The 24,494-nt window shown below is 40.7% G+C and overlaps 1 protein-coding gene across 1 annotated transcript; it reads right to left on the bottom strand.

Annotated features, from left to right (window-relative positions):
• Positions 1-570: 570 nt before the first annotated feature.
• Positions 571-23,109, bottom strand: LOC140317979 (uncharacterized). Its single transcript, XM_072395562.1, has 18 exons — positions 22,859-23,109; positions 20,480-20,657; positions 19,802-19,998; positions 19,266-19,369; positions 18,889-18,947; positions 18,110-18,368; positions 14,929-15,122; positions 13,605-13,730; positions 13,384-13,512; positions 11,410-11,532; positions 10,464-10,599; positions 8,092-9,491; positions 6,437-7,225; positions 5,807-6,186; positions 5,568-5,667; positions 4,474-5,023; positions 3,505-3,656; positions 571-3,076 (listed from the first exon to the last, which is right to left on the bottom strand). Exons 2-17 carry the CDS (start codon positions 20,639-20,641, stop codon positions 3,535-3,537), a joined length of 4,830 nt encoding a protein of 1,609 aa, XP_072251663.1. The 5' UTR covers positions 20,642-20,657; positions 22,859-23,109; the 3' UTR covers positions 571-3,076; positions 3,505-3,534.
• Between the last annotated feature and the right edge of the window lie 1,385 nt (positions 23,110-24,494).

Raw genomic sequence — 24,494 nt, 5'->3', positions numbered from 1 at the left:
GTGCCGTCACCGCAGAGGAAGAGCAGAGGGCTCGGAGTTTCCTGAGCTGGATGTGGGGGGGCCGAGCTCTCTAAATCCATCGCCTTCTCGGCTTCTGTCTTTTTGGGAAGTAAAAAGAGACACTTGTTTCTTCAAAGTTAGAGTTATGGTCCACAATTTTTCTAGCACTTGTGGAAGATGTTCATCGTGAAATAAAACAGACTCTAAACTTGAAAAGAATTTCTCTTCCATCGACTCTTTAATCCGCCAATCCAAGAGTGCCTCTTGAAAGCCTTCAGCACCTTCTCAACAATGTGTTTATGACGAAGAGGCAAAGGGAAAGAACTCCGGGAATTGAGGAAATACTTATCCGATTTAACCAAGATATTACAGTTTGAGGCTCTTTTCATTGGACCATGGCACTAATTTAGACTTAATTGTGCACCAGCTGTAAAAAAAAAAAAAAAAAAAAAAAAAAAAAAACTCCTCACAAACTAAAAAAAAGCTAAGAAAACTGACCAAACATCACAGCTTGGTCTATAAAAGGCACAGTCAGACTTAAAGACGCTCAAAGAGAAACACTGGCTCGAATAAGAGCAAGGCTTTTATTGTGGCTGCAAACACAACACAGGTACATCCACATAAAAGTGTCAAAAACAAGGCAACAAAGTCACAGTCAGTTTCTCTGCTCTTGGTTAGACAATCCAACCTCGCTGCCAGAAGACTACAGATCCCAGAGATATAGGCGAGGGAGGTGAGGCGTGCATGTGAGGCTGTCATGGTGGCAGATATATGGCGACAGCATTAATTCACGGCAGCTGTTTTCTGACTGAGTCACCAAGCTGTGGCCTCTACATCTAAATAAAAACCTGCACATAAAACACAAAATCACTTCCAACTAAGGATGCACCGATTTATCGGCCAATTAAAGGTTTTTGTTTTTTTTATTCAATATCTGTTTTGGTCAGTAAATGCACCTTTCGCACCGTGACAGCCACAAACACTTGGTGGGCGATCGACTGTAACTTTGTTCCATCTGATTCTATTATCTGGTGCATTGGTTCTTATTTCCAAAAGTACAAACATGGTCATTTATTTCAAGGTCAAGGGATTCTTTTTCATAAGTATAAACTGTAGCTGTTTTTTTCAAGATTACAAAAAAATAAAACAACAATATAAAAAGCAGGAAAAGATTAAGGAAAAGTATGTTTTTTTTTTTTGTTAAACTCTGAAAAACACTCATTTTTTGACAGTAACAAGAGAAAAAGTTCTGTAGCCTGGTGTCATAAAAACGATTCATGGTCAGTGTTTTCTACAATTGAAATCTCAACAAAAATGATTTTCAATGCAGTTGATAGTAGTCATTTGAAAAATAAAATAAAATAAAAAAATTTTTAAAAAAAATCAGCATCAGCTAGTCAGACCTTAAGAAAAAAAAAAGAAAACAAACTGCATTGGGTGCATCTCTACTTCTAACACAAACGTGTCTCATGACAGCACATCTAGGATTGAAAACACAGCTTCTCTTTGTCTCCCAAAAATAAGCTTTAAAACAGAACTAATGCTCGCTCACCTACATCGAAAACTAAATAACGTCCAACTCAAAAGTTTCCCCAGTCTAAAATGGCTGCAAATAAACCTTCTAAAAGCAAGATCAAGCCGATAAGAAGCTTTAGCGGTCTGACAAATGCAAATCAAAGAGGCAAGTTAATCTTTTTTTTAGTCGTTGGTCTTCAGACTTGTGAAAGAAATCACATCAAATGTTCCTGTTGACCCCAAAGTCATCCTGAGACGATACTCACCTTTAACAGGGACAGAACAGAAGGATGAACTATAGATATACGATAGCTCACCCTCATCTGTCCGTCTGCCAGATCATGCCACAAAAGGGCAAAATTAAATAAAAAAAACAAATCTTCAGAACAATTATAACATGATTAGACTTTCTTTGGAAAGTTGACTCAGCAACCAGCAACTTTGTCGAGTGGATATAGTAGAGTGAACTTGACCAAATGGGTCCCCGTTCTTTAAGGTAAGTAAAAGGTGTGAGATCTGCTGCTCCCGGGCCACTAAACAGGGGGCACAGACTCCAAAACCCATAATTCTTGTTCATGCACAGCACTAAATGTGCATCATACGTAACATAAAACAAATAAATTACATCTAATCCATCATAAACATACCGGCTCCGTTTATCTGTATTGTAACAAAGAAAAGCTTCACGCGAGTGGTTTTTGGTTAAGTCACCTTACAACTAACTAAGGTTCGAGTGTGGGACAGAGAAACAAAGCAGGACAGAGAGGACAGAGTGTGCTTCACCATACATGGAGCGGAAACCAGTGCAGGTTAGACTGAGTCATAGAAATGTGCTCACCCAGCGCTCTCCTACACACACACACACACACACACACACACACACACTCATATACAAACAGCGACATCAAGGTGAGGACACACATGTTCATATTCACAGCTAATGTTTCACACACAGTTTTGTAAACGTTCGCACATTCAAGTGTCCATAAATATGTCACATCAAGAAGTAAAAAAAAAAAATTAAGAAAACAAATATGTTGCGCTTTCACAACTTGGCCACTCTTGGCTTCGCCCTTTTGAAAAACAAGTCAGACTTATCTTGACAAGCGTTTGTTTAGAAAAACATTAGATAGGCACAGTTTGATTCAAAGTAAACTGAGGTCAAGCCCATAAGTCAACTCAGTGTTACCAAAAACCTTTAAAAAAAACAAAACGTCCCTTTGGAGAAGTGGTTCAAGAAATGCCAACAATCATCACTAAAATCACCAGGTTCGTACCTTAATATACAGGTGAGTGTAAAGTGGCAGCTTGTGATGGACAGCAAAGTCTCCACACAGCAATTTTAGGATAAACAAGTGACAATTAGAACATTTAAGATCCATGGTGGGGGTGGTTGTTCTGTCAGTGCAGGCCCAGCTACCTGCACACACATGTGCAGAAGTCTGATCTCAGCTTTTCAAACTGCGTGTGTTTCTGAAGTCCTTTAAGTCTCTTTGCTGCAGCGGTCGTCCATCATTCAGGTCCATTGTGAAGCCACTCGTTCCACAAGATCTGTGACCAGCTGGTGGAAAAAAAAATTCAAATAAAAAAATTAAAAAATGTCTTTTTTGCTTCAGGCTGAAGCGAAATCTTGAGTCCACAAAATAACACAACATAATCTTTTCATTTATATTGATGCCAAGATTTTTGTGGAGACTTGTCCTGCATCTTTGAAGATAAATCAGGAGATATTCAAAGGCCTTGAATAAGCATCACTGAACACTTAATGGAGGTGATCGTCTGTGCTCACACCGATAGAAAAGGATGAGAGGATAAACTCAACACAGCAGCCTGTTACATCATCTGTTTGGACTTATTTACAGCGCAGGTCCTGTTCAGATACGGCAAACCTCAAGTTAAAGCAAAAATAAATCTACATGCTTTTTAGATGTCTTGGTTCTTAAAATATGAAATCTACATTTTCTTAGAATAAGAGAGAGAAATGTTTACTTCTGTACGTGATGCTGCCTGTTGCCATTTTTAATCCGTCTCCTCCTCCTGCTCTCGTGGGTCCTTCTGAGACACGGGTACAGCCGCTGTTCCTAACAAACCTCTTCTCACAATGTAAGGACACGAGGGGCCACTGGGGATGTCAGCAAAACCTGAGGGATGGAAACGAGGGGAGAGGAAGACAAATGATCAAAGAAAAGCGGGTGACAAGAGAGAGTCTGAAAGAGCAGAAGAAGAAACAGCAGAAACGTCTGTTTTTAAGAAGATTTCAAGGCCTGAAAGTCACAAAAATATTAGATATTTTTGAGGATCACCAACAACTAATAACAACTCTTATATTACCCAAATCCTTTGTTTATCAGAATGTTAACTGAATCTTTCGCCTTTTAAGTGGGTCATTTTGTTAAAAAAGCATCCCGACATGTAGGCAGGGAAATACAAGCCGACTCTATCAAAAGTATATTTGTTTAACACAAAAAAACAAAAAAAAAACAAGACATATCTGAGAAGGACTTGATTATTTTTCCTTTGGCCACTTGGGGGCAATAAACATAACATTTACTTTTCACCTTTTAAGTTTATCTAGCAAACTTGTTAGCAAATAATGGCTTATTTATACATGTCCGAGCTCTGGAGCAACATAAGCACTGATTCAGAGTCCTGTTTGTGTCCGCCTGCTCAAACTAGCTCCAACACACTCGCTCTTTTAGCCGTTTTTGGTGTTTATCAACTCCTGCTGGGAAAATCTGGCTCATCATCTGTCAAAAGCTCCACTGTCTTCTGCCGGCTCGTCTCTAACTGCGTCTGCCTGCTGCCTGTTGCTGAGCAGGTGGTGCTTTTAGAGATCACCACTGCAGTCAGTGACCTTTTTTGGCTGTTGGAAGGATTTCCACACAAACTAAAAACAACTCAAGTTCCTCTTTGAAGATGACAGTTAAATAATTTCACTCCACATGCTAACAAAGTTACCTTTCATGACAACTTCTGGCAGGCCGTACGGTTCGTACTCTGTGTCATCGAAGGCGGCTGACAGCTGCGTCCTGTTACGACGGATCCTTTCAGCCAGACGAGCCGGGTCGGCTGGAATGGGGAACGATCCTGAAAACAGCATCTTGTCGCGTGAGCCCATCTTCTCAGATATCGGGACAGGAGAGACTTCTTCCTCCTCAGTCTGCGTGGTCGCACACACAGTTGGAGCCTTGTGAGGATACAAACTGTCCTCCGTCTGACTGCTGACACTGTTCACCTCCGTCTTCACATCTTCGTCTGTAGAGTTCCCGGTGTTCATTTCGCTGTTTAACACGGAAGGATTTGGTTTGGCCTCAGGCTTTTCCGTGTTACGCTCATCCACTTTGGCTGGATTTGGCCCTGAGGGTTTTAGGGGATCTTTGGCAACGTGCCGTTGAGCCATCATCTGCGGTGACATCTGAACGAGTTCAGGGTCTCTCTTTGCTTTGCATTTCGGTGGACAAGCATCAGACTGCTGTAAGTTAATCTCCTGATTTTCTTTTTCAGACTCCTGTGGAACAAACAAACAGAAACAAACGAACACAAACAATAAATAAAGGCAGCATGAGTCAGCAAGATGCTCGTTTTTTCCTTGGAAATGACTCTGAAAGCACAAGAACAGTGCAATTCGGCACCAGTTTCGTAGAAAACTGCAACTGCTCCATATAAACCTGGACAAATATTGAATCACACGTCCCTCATTCATCACTGAAAATTGTTCTCCATGTGACTGCCGTCTTGCTGTCAATGCCCCGCTGTTTACTGAATTAAGACTCTCTGGGGTACACCAAATGATCTGGAAGAGTTTACCACTTTAAAACAATCTTTATTTTCCCATAATCTGCTCCAAATTACACACTTTCCTTCCAAGAGTCTCCCTGGGAAATGACAGAGCTGTATTATTAACAAGAAAAACAAACTCATTTCCCTCATTATTGCATTTATTTAGCACTGAAGAAGGAAGTCCTGAAACACCGAGTGTGTAACATATCCAGCTGCCTGGTATGCAAGTGAGTGACGATATTGAAAAAAAACAAATAAAATAAAAGAATCACCTGGTCGATCACGGCAGCATTCTGTATGTGTTCCTGAAGTTCAGCCGTCTTTTCAGAGGAATGAAGGCTCTTTGGTTCAGGAAGGTTGTTGCTCTGAAGTCTTGTTGTAAAACAAAGAAAAGTTTATTCCAGTAGACATTAAATAGGACAACTGAGGGCTGGACATGCACTTTCATAATAGATTTATTACAAAATTGAAGCCATTGCTATATTATCCCACTTTTCCTGGTTGAAGTTACCTGGAGAACAACATGCGACCCTGCAGCTTGTTCGAGGAACAGCAGAGGGACAACGCATCCTCTCTGATGACTGTGATGTTGCTTTGGGTCTTCTGAGCTGCCCTCAGAGGTGGTTGAACCTCAGTGTGGAGACTGGGACTTTGAATCTGGCTCTGGGTGGGTGTTTGGGTGTGGCTCAGCTCATCTGTCTGCTGCTGGTCTGACAAGGACTGAGTGACAGCAGAGACCTGCTCCAGTGTTTCACACTCCTCCTCGGTGTTGGTAAGGGACTGGTCAAACGTAGGGGCCGGCTGGGAGGCCAGCCTCCACACAGCAAGCTCCTGGGCCTGCTGCTGGGTCTCCTCACAGAGAGACCGTACCTTTCTCTGCAGCGCCTCCACCTGGACAGGATGGAGGAAGCAGAAGAAATCAAAATGCACATTTACTCAATATGAAATGTATAGAATTCAATGTAAATATATTTACTAAAAGAAAAAAAAAAATGTATCCGCTTCCTTTTCAACAAAAACTTAAATAACTTAAGTATTCCACATTATCTAAGATGTGAACTGAGTTTCCTCATAAAGACCCCATGCAGCGGCATGTTTAACCCCTGATAACGTGACTAACTTGACATATTTCTGTCACTACCTGTTGCTGCAGGTAGTCGACCTGGACATCCAGCTCTTCCTCCAGATCTTTTTCACTCCTGGTTCTCCCATCTAAATCTTCGCTCCTCTCTGTGTTCTTCTGTAACGACTCGTGTCCTTGAGCCATGACATCATTTGGCACGCTTTGCGTCTCCTGCTCTAAACCGGACAGAGTATCATTTGCTGTGTTTTGGCTTTGCTTGACCTGCTTTTCGCCGTCTGTCTGTAATGATGGGTTCCTGGTGTGTGACACAACCACATCCTTTATTCTTTCTTTCAGCAGCCGATTCTCCTGTCTGACAGCAGTAACAATGTCTGCTGTTTCTCCATTTTGACCACATGGATTCTCTGCCACCTCATAAGCGGGGTCACAGTAACCTTGAGACTTGTTCGAGTCTACAGGACTTGGATGCTGTTCTCCAGGTATTACTGCATCATCACTGTCTTTGCTGCCAAACGGTGCTGCTGTTTCAATCTTTGATAGACTTGTATCTTCCTCTGGATTCAAGTCATCATCTGCCAAAGAGTTCTCAGCGTGAAAGATGATGACAGGTGAGGTCTCTGCTACCTTCCCATCTCTTGGTCCCAGTTCCTCCCCTTCGTCGATTGTCATCTTCACCTCTTCATGTTTTTCAGTCTTAAGTGCATCCAACTCTTGCTTGCATCGCAGCAGTTCCTCTCCCTGGCTGAGGAGGGCACTCTCCCTCTCCTGCAGCTCAACTAGAAGGCCTGAGATGTGCTGACTCTGCTTCTCAAAGGCCATGGTTAGCTGCTGCGTCTGACGCGTCACCTGTGAGGAAAACACGACCGAAGAGCAGACGGAAATAAAAGAAGTTGAAGGCAAAATGGTGATAAGCCACCGTAGCCAATACTTTACTGCGTTTTCAAAATGTCAGTTCTCCTCTTAAATAGTCTTACTTCCTGTATTAGTCTTGTTCTAAATGGTGTAACGTTGTCTAAACCTGTCTAAAAACTAAAAGCTTAGAAGGAAAAAAAATGTGACGGTCAGCAGGGAAGAGTAAACCTCAGTCTTAACCAAACATACGGCTCTAACAAGGATTAATTAGCCTCTATCAGGACTCAGGTTTTACCTCTTTAGATTAGGAAAGAAGAGATAAATTAGAGCTTCTTTTCCATCTGCTATAAGGTTTTTAAACAAAGTGCAATTTGGCCAGATCCTCTCATCTCTGGATTATTTGTCTTCACCGCCTCCTCAAATCGCTTTATGTTACAATTAATGATTAGAAGCAATGCAAGAATGAACCGATGCACTCGTCTGTATTTGTTGTTGTTCTTCATTCATATACCTCTCTGTATTTCTTCCATCCACTGCTATCTGAAGGTCTTTATGCATCATTCAACCTTTACTTTATGGCAGCTCTTAATAGCCTTGCTGCTCAGTAAATCTCATCAAGCAGACCAGAGATATCTCTGTGAAAAACCCATCAACATTAGTTTTATACCCCGTAATGCCTGAACCCCAGAATCTGTCACTAAATATAAATCTATGCTCAGAAATCCAGATCTGAACAATCCATATTTGGCCAAGATTACTTTTATCATGTCGATCTTCATAATGCATGTGTGATTGTATAGAAAATAAAATAGTTTCTCTGAATCGTATTCAAGATAAACGATTGATCTTTTATTACATACCTGGCTCTGTAGTGCCTCCAGTTTAGCCTGGTACTGGTTGGCTCGTTCGGTCTCCTTTGAATACTCCCTCTGCAGGTGCTCCACCTCTTTTGCCAAATCAGAGGTGGAACGCTCACCGCTCTGGAGGTCTGATGAGGAAGACCTTCCCTGATAGTTCTGTTTAGTGTCTTCAATTTGAGAGGCCACACAAGCTGTTTGAGCATCATCCAACTGAGGAGACTGCTCAACACCTATCACTTCCCGCTCCTCCGGGATGATGCCTGCTGCTGCTGCTGTGGACAGCAGCATGTTGAGCTTGTTGGTGGACTGGCAGAAGAGGAGGTGCTGCTCAGGTGAAGGCAGGAGTTTGTTGTCACAGCAAACGATGCTGGAGTTAAGTTCATCGTCATGGAGAGTCAGGTAGGTCAGGGGGCTGTTGGCAATCGAGAGTTTCTCCTGTTCTGGTGAGTCATCACTTCTGTGTTTTAGGTTCTTCACTTCAGCTTTAAGCTCTTCCAGTTTCATGCTCAGCTCCTTCTTCACTTCACTGTCTTTGCTTATTATCTGGTTTCTCTCCTCTTCCTCCCTCTTTCGTCCCTCTTGCTCTAAGGCCAGTTGGGCTTTCACTTCTGCCAGCTGATTCTTCAGCTGGATATTTAGTTCTATCATTTCACTCTCCCTGTCACCGTGTGCTTTGTTCTTGTCCTCCTCCTCCTCCTCCCTACCTCTCTTCATCTCTGCCTCCAAAGCAGCAATGGTCTTCCTCAGCCTTTCCGTCTCTGCCTTTTCATTCTCCAGTTGTGCGCTCACCTCCCTGTCTTTCTCCTCCCTCTCCACCGCCTGGCTGGCGTGTTTGCGGCTCAGCTGTTTCAGGCGGGTCCTGGCTTCCGTCTCAGCCCGTCGTTGAGTTTCGAGGTCGTCCAGCCGTCTCTGGAGCTCCTCACGTACATCACGGATCTCTGAACGCAGCTGGGCATTCTCCCTCTTGAGGTCTTCAGAGGGTATGGTCTGTTCAGACTCGAAAGGTGTCTTTTCAGCAGAGAGCATCAAACTTTGTGATGTTGTTCCATCACCATCCACAGAGGTGCTGATGGGCGTACCGCAGATGTCAATTTCTATCGCTTCATTTCTACTCTTGTGTGTCTCTTCATTACTTTTGTTTGTTTGTCCAAATCTTTGTAAAGATTCAGAGTTTGTGATGATAGTCATGTGCTCAGCATCAATTCCTTCTCCTGGTTCTCTATCAGAGGGATAAGACGCTGAAATCGCTGGATTTCTTCCTGCTGAGCCTTCCTCCTCAGCTTGGGTAGCAGCGGGCCTCTTGCTGTGGGTTGGTGGTCGAGGAGAATGAGGTGAGAAAGTCTGGGATACAGAGCAAAACTGGGCAGGTTGTGGAGGGGGTGCTGCAGCAGACTTTTCATCTAAAGTTAAGAAGGACAGAGAAAAATAAAAACAGAATTAAATAAAAAAAAAAAAAAAGGAAAAAAACGTATCAACCGTCTACTTGTCTTTTTAAACAAACGCGTGCACGACAGCAGGAGTAGTGTTGGGATGCCCTTGGATGATAAACTCTTGGATTACACATCACACAAAGATTTAGTTTTTAATCCTTGCAAATATTCATCTCAAGCACAATTCTTAGGATTAATCCAAAAATCCTAATTTCTGTTATAATTGATAACTTTGCAGTTCCTCCTTCTCAGAGTCTGGGTTTATCGTTGACAGTTCTCTTTCTTATGAAAAACACAGAAATAATATTACTTGGTCATCTTATTTTTTGGTTTTACTACCGTTTTCATCCATTTCTTCCACCATTATCATCTACACTCTTGATTACTGTAACTCCTCTCCCATCTGGTTTACCCTACAAGTCAATTGGCTTCCAGTCCAACATCATATTGATTTAAAAATCCTCCTCCTCTCTCCTCACCCCCCATCTCTTTCTGAAATCCTTCATCCTTACATTCCATCCCAAACACTCAGATCCTCTTCTTCTTTCCAGCTCTACGCTACATCTGCCCAAATGTCCACGATGAAGCTAAGAGCCTTCAGCTGTAGCTCCTCTGGAACTCTTTCCATCCGTACCACTGACATTAGACTGGCCTTAACTTCACCTTCTCTCTTATTCAAATTCATAGATGTTTATACATTTCATTTTCTTTTTACAGGTTTTAAACTACTTGTTTTCAACTGGAAGGTGTCCTTAAGTAAAGTAAAAGGCACCTACAAAAACTATATTCATGTTCTTATCAGTGCTCTTTATAAATAAACGGCCTTGTTTTCACTTTACAACAATCTTAATACAGAACTAAAGGGTGTAATTGTTATATCATTCGTAAAACGTTGCAGGACTGATAAATCCCAGAAAGTTATTCCTGTAACTCGCTCCTCACCCTGCAGTTCTTTGAGGAGACGCTGGGTGTCAGCTTGTTCCTCTACCAGTCTCCTTCCCTCCTCCTCCAGAGCTCGCTCTCTCTTCCTGCTCTGCTCCAGACTCACTGCCACACCCTCCGCCTCACGCACCGCTTCCTAATGCGAGGGTTGGTAAAAAAAAACAAATGAGGTCAACTGATTCCAGTCACACAGACTTCTCTCTAGATTCAAAAATAAGTGCAGGTACTTAAAAGATTTCACATTGGTTGGAATAAACCTTTATTAATAACAATAATTTAAGTCTTTCTAAAATATTTCAGTTAAACACATCAGCATCCCTGAGGCATATCTGCTGTGTGATTTCTCAAGGTTATACTGAAATTAAGCCACTGACAACCACATAAGAGATGTAAAACATTTGGATTGTTGTGAATGGCTGCGTATGAGAGCTGCGTGTAAACACTGTGTCACAAAAGCAGAAAGCCACAGACATACAAGCTGCAGACAAAGCCAGCATTAGCAGCTAATGTATGTTGCAAGCTGGTGCACAACAACCATCACACTTTGTTTGCACAAGGACACAAGATTTTATGGTGTTCAAGTTCAGCAGTTCACCATCCAGATGCAATAATTCACTGCAAGCACGGTCATTTCCAGTGCTTTACAAAGTGACTCCAGGAAATGTAAGCGTCATTTTTCTTCAGTTTATTATGGATTAACATTTTCTTAGATTTGTAAAATTCTGCAGCTTTAATAAATAGAACAATGAAGCTGGATGATAGAAGAAGCCACAATCCATATATTATTGATTCATCTCTTGTGCATTAACAAAATACTAGACTGACATGTGGCACACAGACATGTTTAAAAATGCATGAGCTCATGAAATACCCAACGCTTAGTTAATGAGTAATTGATAATGCAGACAAACACTGCGAAGATAATCCCTGTTTGTGTGTCTGTTACCGTCAGTTTGGCTTGGGTCTGGGCCTCCTTCTTCTGGCTCTCCTTCAGCTGTTCTTCCGTCCACTTCAGTTTCTCTTTCAAAGAGTCCAAGTCTGTGTTCAACGCTTGCTTCTGTAGAGACAGCTGACAGAGGAAATCATAACGTCAACAGACAGTAGAAAAGATTAAAGATTCTAAAAACTTATTCAAGAAAGAAATTAAGGTAGGAAGAGTGCAAGAATAACGTGCAAAAATATAACTGAAGAGGACAAAATGAAGACATTTTGCTGCTTTAGGTGCATGAATCAGGACCAGTGAAGGGAACAGCAAGCAGTGATCAACAACATGCACAGGTGACCGTCTATCTCTCTGGGGAAACAAACAAAAACTTAAGCTTATCGGCTTCCCACCAGCTCTCATGAAATTTTACACACTTTCTCATGATTGAGCACACCTTAACAGTCCAAAAAGTAGCAATACTCAGTTATCATGTTACCTTTCATCAAGAAAACTGGTTGTTAATGAGTTACTTTCTTATTCTCCTATTCATCATTCTCATGAGTTAGACCATTTTCCAATTTGACGCCATGCTGGAAGCGTGTAAAGTGCACGAATGTACATGAAACAGAGGCCAGGGGGTAAATACAGTGACAGATCGGACTTGTTCTTAGAAGATAAATGTAACAGTTTTGCAGGGAAAGGTTTGCAGCAATAATACTGGGCTAATTTTAATTAATCCCAGGCGTTAATGTCCCAATTACTGCAACTTACCATGTTTATTTGAAGTAGTACATTATTACAAAGGGAGTGATAAAGACTAACAATTCAACCCTATTCATGAAATCATGCCTACATGCCGATCAAACGTGTATCATTTGGATATTTTTCTGATATCAGTTGACTCCCGGATGCAAACGTTTTGCCTGTACTTTGCAAGATTCATGCAAATGTTTTTAAAATGGTGAAAATATCAGCTATCCAGCCAATTTATTACAATAAAAAACAAGGAAATCAAACTTTGAAGTCAAAGAGAATAAAATAATAAATCACAGAAGCAGGCTTTGTGGGATTCTCTGGACAGAAACAAACATGCAAAAATCAAAGGAGGTCAAATGCAGCCAATGTAAACTGCAGACGATTACATCATCCAGTACACCTGACTGCAGCTGACACTGGAGGTGGGATTGTGCCTCTATTGTGTGCCTAGTCTCTGTAACCTGAATAGATATAGCAAGATAACATCTGTGTATCTGTGTGGTTCCCAAAGGGCTCACAGTAAAGTTTTAAGTGATCAAAACAAATGGCCACAATCAAAAGCCATGTCTAAAACAATAGTAATTTCAGCCAAGGAAGCATTTCTTTGTATGACATTAAAATTTGTGTTTTAAAAAAAAAAACCTACAACTCTCTGAAGCTCTTGTTAACCTTCTTTACATCAATGCAAGGTTCAACAACAACCCCCCCCCCACGCAGCCAGTCCCCCACACATCTCTTACTGAGAACTCTATTTCTCACACACAAGTTAGAAGTTTGCTTCAAGCTTCCAAAACCAAAGCATTGTGTCAAACGCAGTCACACCGTCATTACCTTCACTGCTCAACCTTTCCACTGGGGAGAAACCGAGAGGAGAGGAGAGGGGGGTGTGGGTGGAGGGGGGGCAGAAACACAAAGAGCAACAGAGTGAACAGAGAGTCAGAGGAAACAGCAAGGGCAAGAAGCAAGTGTGGGAGAAGAAAGAGATAAGTTTATTGACCTCCGGTACTAATAGTAAAAACAGTTGCACCAAAGAGAGAGAAGATAAATAGAGAAGAGCGGAATAGCACTGAAAAACAGGACATATGAACCAAAATATCAACAATATCCATGAAGTATTGTGCTGGTCCTAAGTTTCCAGTGTTTATACAGACCTTATCTTCAGAAATGTAACAGTATGCATTTTAGAGGACTTGATGGTCTTGTTATGTACACATGTATGTTCCCTCTGTGTGTATCCACCTTATCGGCCTGTGCTTGAAGGGCATTGTGGAGCGTCCTGGCCTGCTGGAGCTCCTGATTAAGCTTATTCACCTCCTGCTGGTGCTGCCTCTCCAGGCACTGCCTCTCCTTCTGGAGCTCTGACAAATCCTTGACACACACAACCATCAAAAACTTAAAACTGCAATGTGGAGCAGGACGAACGGCACATGTTCTGCTGCTCCTGCAACTGTCTGTCTCACCCTCTGATGCTGTTTCTCCAGCTCTTTGGTGCGTTGTTGGTGTTGCAGCCGACTGCTCTCTGCATTTTGCCTCTGGCACTTGAGCTCCTCTTGTAGCTGTTTCAGTCTCTGCTCGACTCCTGATGCCTGCCATGCACAAAAAAAATATATATATACTCCTTAAGCAATACTCTTTCATCATTTTGACTTCACCAATTCAAGTCAAAATCTTACGTTGCTCCAAACCACAAAACTGTATCGAAGTATCAAATGACAAATGAGTAGGACTTTTACTTCTAAAACAATGCATCCCCACATGACTCCATCACTTTTAAAACTTTCTAACAAAAATACAGTGTTTTTTTTTATGCTGCCAACTTTATGGATCTTGAAAGTGAAAGATGGTCCAATTACTCCCATTAGCACAACATGTAAGGTTTAAATCCAAATACCGTAAATTCTGGACTATAGAGCGCCCCTGAATATAAGCCGCACCCTCTAATTTTAAAAAGAAAATCCATTTTGTACTTGTATTGGCCTAAATGTATTGTATTGTATGTATTGGTTTATTGACATAAACAAAAACATACTGCAAATGCTTTTTTCCCCGAAAACCAATGGTTTTAACTTAAATACCTATCGGTAATGCACAAATACTTTGTAGCATTTACTATTATTACTTTTTGTTTTTTAACTGCTGGTAAAAAGTCATTGATCGCCTTCTTTATCTTCCTCCTGCGCACTAAAACCATCAAAGTCATCTTCTTCAGCGTCCGTATTGAACAGCCTCAGAACTATGTCACTCACTTCAGTCTCTTCATTGTCGCTCTCACACTCATCTCAGATAAATCATCTTTCATTTAAAAGCTGCATCATAAGCATATGGTCACTGGACCACTGTGAAGTATTCGTTAACTTCATTGGTCTAATGTTACGAGGCAAAATGCTTTTGGCGGCATGGAAAAAAACGCAGTGCTCAAAGCCTGGGAAAAAAGTAGCGGCTTATAGTCCAGAATTTACGGTAACTGCATAAACATAAACCCTTTGCTTTAATATGATGGGATTTAACACATCTGTTTAAATATTTGACCATGTTAACAAATACAAAGGACAATCCAATGAAAGATAAAAGGGAGAAGTGGGAGTCTCTCACTGCCACTCCATGTGTAAACACTGTTTTCCAGCTACATTTTCCTCTAAAATATTCCTGATAATATTCAAGGGAAGAGAAATATTGTGATAAATGAGACCAACACCCGTAATGTGTCAGAAACAGCACTGTTAGCGGTCGTAGCCCCGCCAGCACACCTTTCTGTAGCTGTGTGTGTATTTTTCTTTTTCTTACCCGTTCGCTGTCCTGGGTCATGCGTGTGTGTGCCAAACTGAGCTCATCGCGGGCTTTCTGCAGACTGACTTCTTTAGCAGCGAGCTCCTTCTTGGTCTGCACCATTTCGTTCTGAATAGACTTCAAGGTCCCGACCTTGTCAGAAAGCTGGTTTTCCAGAGCTGAGATACGACTCTGTATTTCTGATGAAGGTACTGGAGGACAGAACAAACACATAAAGAAATACTACTAACTAACTTTAACCTGAGCAGAATCTATAGTAATACTTTCACAGAAATGATGCACAATAACAAAAAAATGCTGAAACCAGAAACAGAGGATTTAAAGTGGTAAATTAAGCAGAATGATAACAGGAAGTCCTGTCATAATGTTTAGAAACACTCTGCGTCCACATAATTTTTAAATCACTGCAGGCGTACTCTACAGACTGTAAATGCTGTAATAACAACTTTACTACCACATCGTTATGTGTTTAGCACCAGTTTTTATGAAGGTTTCATAATATCTACTACAAAAAACTTTGAGTTTACAGCAACAACTATCTTTCAGTCATAAAACATCCTAAAGAACATTGGGTTTGAGCATTAAATGGGTGAAAGATAACCGAGTGGGTGGAAGAACAAAACAAAAATAGATGAGAAACAAAAAAAAAAAAAAAAAAAATAGCACTTACATTATCATCAAAAATAAATAAATGAATACATTTCAGATGAGTTACTGTCAAACCGTTAAATTTGCAGCACTGAAGAGCAGCAGAGGTCTTTATAAATGGGGTCAATCCATACAAACTGGCTCCGTGACAAACTCAGCCGACATGTTTGTAACAATAAACTTTAACTGAGCCTGTACATGTCAGGCTGTTGATTCCTTTGTTTGTTCAAATAAAAATCTATCTTTGGTTAGCCATCTTTTAATTAAACTGCATCGATAAATGTCTTACATACACACATATAATTTATATATATATATATATATATATATATATATATATATATATAACGTATTCAAAATTTCCTAAAAAGATTAGCAGATGTTTTACACGCAGCTGCATAATTAATTCATTATGGAGCAAAACCCTAGAATCTAGATGTGTGACTTTAATAGTTACTGTGGAGAGTTGCTTAATACAAACAGCAGGAAAAACACTGCCCCTCCCCCTGGTGTCCCAGCAGCAGATTTTATTGTTTCACATTGAACTGTTCCCTTCCTCCTCTGAACAAACATGGAGCTGAGAGAAAGAGAAGTGTTACATCAGACTTATAAAGTGTAGTAAGAGCCACCCTGCATCAAAACTCAGGCCTTGTGTCAGGCAAAGGTCCAGCTGAGCCTGTGATTTCTACACTTCTTATGTAACAAGCGCTGCTGTTATCCAGCGTACATGTCATACAGGATAATTGAACTGATTCACTGACATCGATTCTGCAAAGTGTTGCCATCAGAGCTAAAGACTAAACCAAAACAGATCACTGGCTTTATTTGGCTTTCCATGATAAAAACCTGATACTGTGCAAGTCTTCTGGGCAGATTTTATTTTCACTTTACAAAAACTAAAAGCCTTTTAGTGTAGTTTTTGTAAGTGACATTCAAGCCATCTCTTCAAAGCACTCTTAGGTTACAGCAGTCGCCGTCTTTATTTCCCGTTTTTGGCTATTTTTCTGTATCTGTATTTCTCAGACATGTCCATTTGCTCTGCAGTGACACAGCAGAGGAATCTTCCACGTAAATCAAGTTAACGTGATCATTTCCAAACTCACTGTTTGAAAGGGTCACCATTAGTATTACAGCAAGGCTGACACGTCTTTCAGAAGATTAGTCACTAAATATTCATCAAAAGTCATGTTTACAGTGAAATGCTGAACGGTTGAATAATACTAATATAGTTCCTTAACAGTGTTTTTACCTGAAACCTACTCACTCCCTCTGACAGCAGAATTAAGAATAACCAACTGAGGGTAACCTTTACTTTGCACCCATAATTTGCACTTCATAATGTGACATCATTGATGTGAAACTAGATTTTTTATGAATGTCAGCTGCTGTCTGGATGTTTGTGGTTTGTCTTGACTGCAGCTAAGTCTTAATTAATTAATGAATTCATTCTTCTCCCCGTGTGGCAGCCATGTAAGATAACATATTGACAGACGCATAACGTTACTGAATGTTACTGAATGCTCAGTAATAAAAGTACACCAGCTGTTTGAGAGTTTTCTCTGATAGAGAAAGACTTCTATGATGAGCTTACGGTTTGAAATGTTGTTTCAGGTTTTTTTGGTTGTCGTTTTTATTTGTCTCTGAACAGAAGGTTGTGAAAGAAATGTTCTGTTAATAGGATCGACCCTGGCCTCGTAGTTTATTTGGTGCTTTGGTAAAATCAAGTGCACTATATACCGCTGGTTGATCAACATGAGCTACAAACTTCCAGCCAGCTCTTTTAAAAAGTGACTGAGCATTTTTCCATTTATGCGACTCACCTTTAAAATGAATTAATAGCCTTGGCATTGAGCCTCAAAAGCATTTAGTATTTAAATGTAGCCTTTTCAAACTTTCCTAAACTACACTTGGCAAGAAAACAATAGTTGGTGAGTGATTCCTTTTTTGTTTCAAGGATATTTCAAGCACTAGTGGAAAGTTGCTCGACAGGAAATAAGGGCAGAGAGCAAGAGAGGGAGGAGATGTAGCAAAGGGCGTTGAGCCAGGACTGGAACCGGGGAGAGATGCAACGAGGAGCTTCAGCTTCTGCTGAACGAGCGCCCTGCTGGTGAAAGATTCTGACCAGATTTTGTTGGTCACCTCTCGGTAAAACTTCAAAGCCACATATGGATCAGCATTCGCTACAGTGACGCCAGGCTTCTGACATTAGGTTGGCTGACATGTCGACTTCCTTCAGCAGAACCTAAAAACCTAATTGGGCCAACATGTTGTTGCTTACTGTAAAACCCTGTACCTAATCCAAAATCCAATCCACTCCCGAGGCCAAATTGAAAGCGTAGGAGTACTGAGTTAAATGCAGAGCAACCTGACCATGTGGAGTCCCACTCTTACCGTAATCCAGCTAACTTTTTAATCTTACTTGAGGATAAAGTCTGCTAGCGTGAACTGTATGTGTGTTGACTGCATTTTCAAACTGCAAATGTGCGACAACCATTCGTTACCAGGGTGACCGCTGAGCATCCTCACTCACCTTCGGCCTCCGTTTTGTGCTCCTCCTTCCCACTGACCCCCTGCTCCAACAGGCCTTGATTTATGGCATCAGGGCCAGGCGTCCGGGGAGAGGGCTGTAGTCGTCTCCTAGATGTTGGTCTTGAATCATCACGTTCCCATGGAAACACAGACAAAGGTGTGGAAAAGGCATCTGATTGGTCAGATGGGTGGCGGTGAGGTGTGCCCTTGTGTTGTTGTCGCGACAGTGAAGCTGTAGGCATGTCTGAGAACTGGAGCCGCTGTGTGGGAAGAAGATGTCAAATTAGAAAGAACATTTGAGCATCAACAGAGACTTTTAGTCTGTAAATAGATACAAATCGAAACAACAGCTTCAAAGTAAAGGCATTTTTTTTAGAACTGTCCCTTGTTCTCATCACAAGGCCAAGCTGAATTTTCAGACTCTTCTCTGCTACTTCCCACCTCGATGAATAAATAAACCTGATAAACTCAAGTTAGAAGACATTGATTCATTTTACATATAGTACTGAGTAGTTATTTCATTTTTTTTCTTTGGAAATTGTGCAACTTTCTCAAAAAGGCAGACATGACCAACTAAACTACTTGGGTGGAAAGATGTAATTAGTTAAGACTCTTAGTAGATAAACTGAAAGAAAATCCAAACAAAGGAAATAAGCTCAGTTTTAGTAATATGAAGGGCTAAATCCTCCAAGTAGAGAACAGCAAGATCCATCTAAAATCTAGTGTAATGTCTTGGATTAGCCCACACATAGCTCAATAGAAGAATAAGCTGGTACTTACCCGGTTGTGATGGCTCTGCCCTTCATCTCGCTGCCCAGACTTCTCTTCCTGTCGGCTCCCTGCAGAGCAAAAACACAACATATGGACTGAACTTTCTGCCTAAAACCTATAAGAAAAGTTGAAAAGGAGCAACGACAGTGAGTAACCAAGAGGTTTAGTAACAAGAGTGGAAAGGCAAACACGACAGTCCCCAGAGAGTAATGGGCTGGGAAACTTCAGTACTGAAGGATCTTATTTTTAACCACTTGGCTCATCTGGGAATCTTGTGTTTTTTCCATTTAATATTTGAGATTACACAGCGCATTAATGAAATGACAGGCAAGAAACCACTTTAGAAAAAAAAAAAAAAAAGGAGTCTTAAAGTTAAACAGTTGTACCATTGTGCTCCCAGGGTGAGGTTGAACTCCAGCAGGGTGTGGAAAACAGAGTGGAGTCTGCCAACCTGCTGCTGTTCTGCAGCTTCTCCAGCTCAGCCTCCAGCCTGCCAGAGAGGGGTGAAGGAGAGACAGAGGGAGAGTTTAGCATCAGCAGGGAAACCGAGTAAAGGTTAGAAAGAAAACAAATATGGTCCAAAGGAAACAGATGGAAGATTTAACCATTAATATGACACCAACACCTTTATTAACCCATGGAAATAATCACAGTTTCAAACCTGACAGAAATCATATGGATTGGAAACCCACAGATATATGACTAGGCCATCATTTGTTCCCTAAGATTTGATTAATAAATTGTATTTTTATTTTAAGTTTAATTCTAACAGCAGCTAACTTATTATCAAGATACAAATTTATGTTCTGTTCAATCAGAACACAAAACTTTATAAAAAGTAAACAATCTGATATCTAGAATATGAAGAAAAAGAGCAATAGAAAGAGAAATCATTTGTTTCATCATTTTAACTTGTGCCAACCTTTTGACTTCCTGGGTGAGCTTGTTGTTTAGTGTACGAGCAGCATCCAGCTGGCCCTCCAAAGAGCATATCTGGGCCTGCCTGGTGTGAAGCTCCTGGTTCACACGCTCCCTGCTGGTCACGGCCGCCTTGGCCTCCTCCTGAACACTTTGCAGCTCCCTCTGGACAGACTGCAGCTCCCCACGGACTTCCTCATACTTGGCAGGAGAGGCGAGGACAAAAGATGATACATGTTACTGACAAATGATTGAGAGTTAGCACAACGGTACCCATTTTTAAAACTCAATACAAAACAAGTCCTCAACAGGACTGTCTTAGCTTTTAATGCAAAGAGTTAGTATTAGTAATGTAGGGAGACTTGAATTGACCCTCAGGGCACACTGTACTCAAGTATTGTGCAATATAACCTTTCAACAGATTTAAACAAACTTTACAGAGCTTCATTAAAGTATCCGTGTAAACTCTGAAAGGGTAAAAATCAAGACATCGTTCCTGTGATGAGAGTGAAAGTTCAGCTCTGAGAATGTGTCAAAGAAGACGGGTAATTTCAAGTTGAACTCCTTCAGTCCTGTTCCATCTTCTTATCTACAGTGTTAATTATGAAGTTACAGATTGGTGAATGCTGTGAGGAAATGTAGCCTGCGAGAAAGAGTTAGTCATAGACACGGCTGTGTATACCTTCACAGTTTGTTTTTCAAAGCTGGTATGGATGTTGTCCAGCTGCAGCTGTTTCTGCTTGTTCTCTCTGGACAGTCGCTCCTCGTGGAGCTGCAGCTCCTTCACTTTTTGTAGGACCCGTCCAGACAGTCCCACGGTCCAGTCCTCCTCAGCCCAGCTCATCTCTGTCTGTCTGGGCCTGATGGGATGGCAAAGTAACCTCAGCACAAGCTCTCCATCACAAGCTTACTTTAACTGCAGGACTCTAAAGGGTAACTTAGTCTCTGAGAGTTCAGGGTGACTGATTGTATTTGGCATTCTCGGGACAATGAACCGGCCAACATGTCCTAAGATTTTTTTGCCAAAACCAAAATACTTAAAGGCATTGGATTCTGCATTTGTACTGTGAGAGAGAAAAAAAAAGACAAGATGGAGTACGAGCTCTTGCTCTAAAATAAGAATGAGGTGCATATAATTCTAAGTGTGCTTGTGTTGTCAAAGAGGATCGAGCCCACAACACATGAATGTAAACATGCTTCAATCATCTGGGCCTCTGGCTGGTTCCTGCTCTGAATATATTATGTTGCTATGGGCCTGATGCCTCAGGGAGGCACTGGTTGTCACAGCTGGGTAGCTCTGACTCAGAGGCAGTGTTTTCCAACACAGACTGCCTGCAACTTTCCAGCAGAACCAAGAGCTGAAAATGATCCTCTCAAACTTAAGCAAAAACAGTCACCCGTTCACTCAGAACCTTTGCTTAACGCACATGTTTTCAGCCAAATAAACAAGCATCACTTTTCCTGATACCGTGTATACAACAAGAGTAACAATCCACACAGATACAGATAAGCTAAACATGAGAGCACTGGAATGAAGAAAAGCCTGATTGAAAATGCTAACCTAGACAAAACTCAGTTTAGACACGCACCACGGCCTCAAGGCTATCAGCTCTACAACTGCAGTCAGATAGTTTCTGTCATGGCACAGAGGTGGTGTCATCGTGTGTCCGTTTCTGTCCAGAAATAACTGAATGCAGTGGCAAATGCATTACTGACAAAAGCTGGTCAAATTACACCCAAAGTGCCTTAAAAGACAGTAAAATGAGAATATTCCAGAGGAGCTTGTGTGTGATTTAAACTGAATCAAGAATACATGTCTGGTCTTGTCTTAATAAGAGAAAGATGCTGGTTAACTTGCACCATTTTGAGCAACTAGCTCCTTATTTTTACATTGACTAAATATCTACTTTGTTAACTATTCACGGTTCAGGCAATAGAGTGTTGCTTAAAGTTAACAAAAAGTGTTGAATCTGAGAGGGTTTTATGCACTCCTGAGTTAAAACTCAACTAATACATAAATAAAAGCAGCACATTTTCACATTTCAGAAGACTGGACCTCAGAGGAGTTTCCATTTTGCCTGGTTGACTGTAGCCAACTAATTTTCTGTCATTAAGTAATTGTTTCAGCTCAGAAACAGAATAAGCCCTGAACTTAATTCCATTATTGCACCTCTTGTTTGAGGTAATCCACTTACTAAACAAGACAAAGACAGAGAGTGGAGTAGTGATATAACTTTGATCGCTTTGTTACATACCATTAGGTCTGAAATGCTCAAATAAATGTTAAACTAATTAAGTTTCATTCAGATGTTTTTGCCAGTGAACATATTTGAACAATTATGCAAAAAACATTGCATTCAGGGCAAATATTTGCAGCCAGCTCATTACATTTTAAATGTCAGAAGCCTCCACATATTTACTCTACTATTAAAACTAAAGCAGTCATCTGATTTATGGGAAATTGGAAAAAAGTTATTAAAGAACCGAACAAGCATGTCCTATATGCAATGGAGTTCAAGAGCAGGCATCAAAGGATTAAAGACAGGAACATCATCAAATTATGGACACTATGTAGGAATACTATCCACCTGACACTACTGCATTAAAGGTTAAGCTAATATCACAAGATCATAAAGAAAAAATGTATATTGCGCAGGTTTGTTTCCACACTAGCTTTATTAATATCACAAGTAATTTTTTACTTTAAATCAGAAAAAGTCAGCCCTTCTAAGTAAATGTTAATAAAGTTGATAAGGCCACATCTTTAGTTAAATGTGGATGGAGACAGACATCCAGAAGCTGGACTCTGGCCTGTGATCTAAGAGCGTTTGATCACGAGGTTCAAACAAAACAAGAAACGACTGTCATCTTCAAATAACAAAAACTCATGTCAGTTTAACGATCATCACGGACAGCGTCAGAGATGGAGCCACGAGCTTTTTTCAGAGCAGCCGGGACTCACTTTACTGTCGTTTGTTCGTGTTTGGTCCACCAGCGGTCAGTGACTGACAATTAAACTAGCAGTGATGCTACAAGCTAACCCCACAGTGAAGCTACTTACCATTCACTTCAGAGTTACAAAGGGCGCGAGCAAGCGAGCCGGCGGGTAGGCTCGCTCACAGCTGTGACAGCGCTTTGAGCCGCTTTTTAAACGTAACACCGGTGTCCAGTTCGTCACTGTTCAGCGAGTGAAAACACCGCTTTCAACAGAACAAAGATACGTACAAAAGTTAACGGTTCTGGCACCAGAAACAAGATGCCGAGAGTCTCATGCAACTGACAAGGCAACAGAACCCGGAGTCGCTTTGGCACGAGGCGGGCGGGGGTTGGTGACGTAGCAGGGAAATGTTTTGGGAAAGTCCTCGTGGTGATGTGACCCTCCGATGACCTCTAGCGACGTGAAGCGGCCAATAACACAACTACTGTTTTCAAATGTAACTTTGAGGTAATTTACTGGAGTATTTGCTCTACTGCGTTGATTAATTTATTTAGTAAATTAGCATATGTAAATTATAGATATATGTGAATTAGTTGTACTCAAGAGACAATCATTTACATATTTCTACCAAAAATCCTGTCCAAATAAGTTAGGTTGTGAGTTGTGTTGTTTAAAACATCAAAATAAAATCAGTAGTTATTCATTTTCAAACGACTTTTGCGTAATTCTAACTTGAATTGGAAATTACTTTGTTTTGGGTCTAATTTACCCTAATTATTTGATGAAAAAGAAAGAAAAAACACCCAGTAGAGTATCCCATAAAGGTTAGGTGAAATGGCAAAATGTCTGTTGCATGGGAGGACGAGCAGCCTTTTTCCAAAGAGGCTCATTTAGAAATAAAGACTTTCGCATTCTGTGCAAAGTGTTAAAAAACAAATAATGTAAGAGTAATGTTTCTCATCATAAAATCCAAAGAATTTTGGAATTCTATCATCCATGGTAAGATGTACAAAATATTTAGCATTTCAAACTTTGCAAGAATATTCGAGCCTGAACTTTTAAGTAGCTGAATTTCTTATCAAGTAGATGGGAAAATAACACTACAGATCCCGCTTCAGTTCCCCAGTACTTACAGTGTTGGTAAAATGTGATGGAGCACTGGAGGAAACATGTTTCTAAAAAAATAATCCAGAATCAGATTTAAACTAAGCATATTAAAAATATTTGATTTTTTTGTTTATTAATTTTTTTTAAATGTATGTTACATTCTGTTAATAACATGGATTTAATTATTTGTAAATCAACTCTTTTTACTGATAGTCCAAACTTTTAGGAATCAAACTAAGGCAAATTTGTACCTCTGAGACTTGACATACACACCTGTAGTTTGTTGGCATCAAAGACATTTACACCTGTGATAAATAATCTGATTTTACCTTAATTCTTGTTTTATTTTGAAGTTTGTCCGCTTGCATTTTTTTGTTGCATGTTCTCTTTGTCCCCATTTCACCAGAATTTTGGGTTTCTAATTGCTACATTACTTGTCCAGGGTGTACATTGCCTCTCACCCAGTGGCACCTGGGGTAGGCTCCAGCTCCCTCATGGCTCTACATTTGATTAAGTGGGTATAGAAAATGAATAGATGGATGGACTGCATCACCTACTCATTGCTTGTTTTTATCTCTGTCTGTACAAATGTTCCATGTTTTCCTTTGTTCAGCGTCAGATCCTCATCATAATTTTTGTAGTAGCTCCCTAT

This window comes from Leuresthes tenuis, unplaced genomic scaffold, assembly GCF_036924035.1.
Source record: "Leuresthes tenuis unplaced genomic scaffold, fLeuTen1.0.hap1 SCAF_11, whole genome shotgun sequence".
Taxonomy (NCBI): Eukaryota; Metazoa; Chordata; class Actinopteri; order Atheriniformes; family Atherinopsidae; genus Leuresthes; species Leuresthes tenuis.
This window is presented reverse-complemented; position numbering and strand designations above follow the sequence as displayed.

Coding starts and splice junctions, on each gene's coding strand:
- LOC140317979 (XM_072395562.1), bottom strand. CDS start 20,641: ATGAGCTGGGCTGAGGAGGACTGGACCGTGGGACTGTCTGGACGGGTC. Junction 13,731..14,928: donor TGACCCAGGACAGCGAACGG/GTAAGAAAAAGA, acceptor TGTGCATGGCAG/GCATCAGGAGTCGAGCAGAG. Junction 9,492..10,463: donor TCTCCTCAAAGAACTGCAGG/GTGAGGAGCGAG, acceptor TCTTAACTTTAG/ATGAAAAGTCTGCTGCAGCA.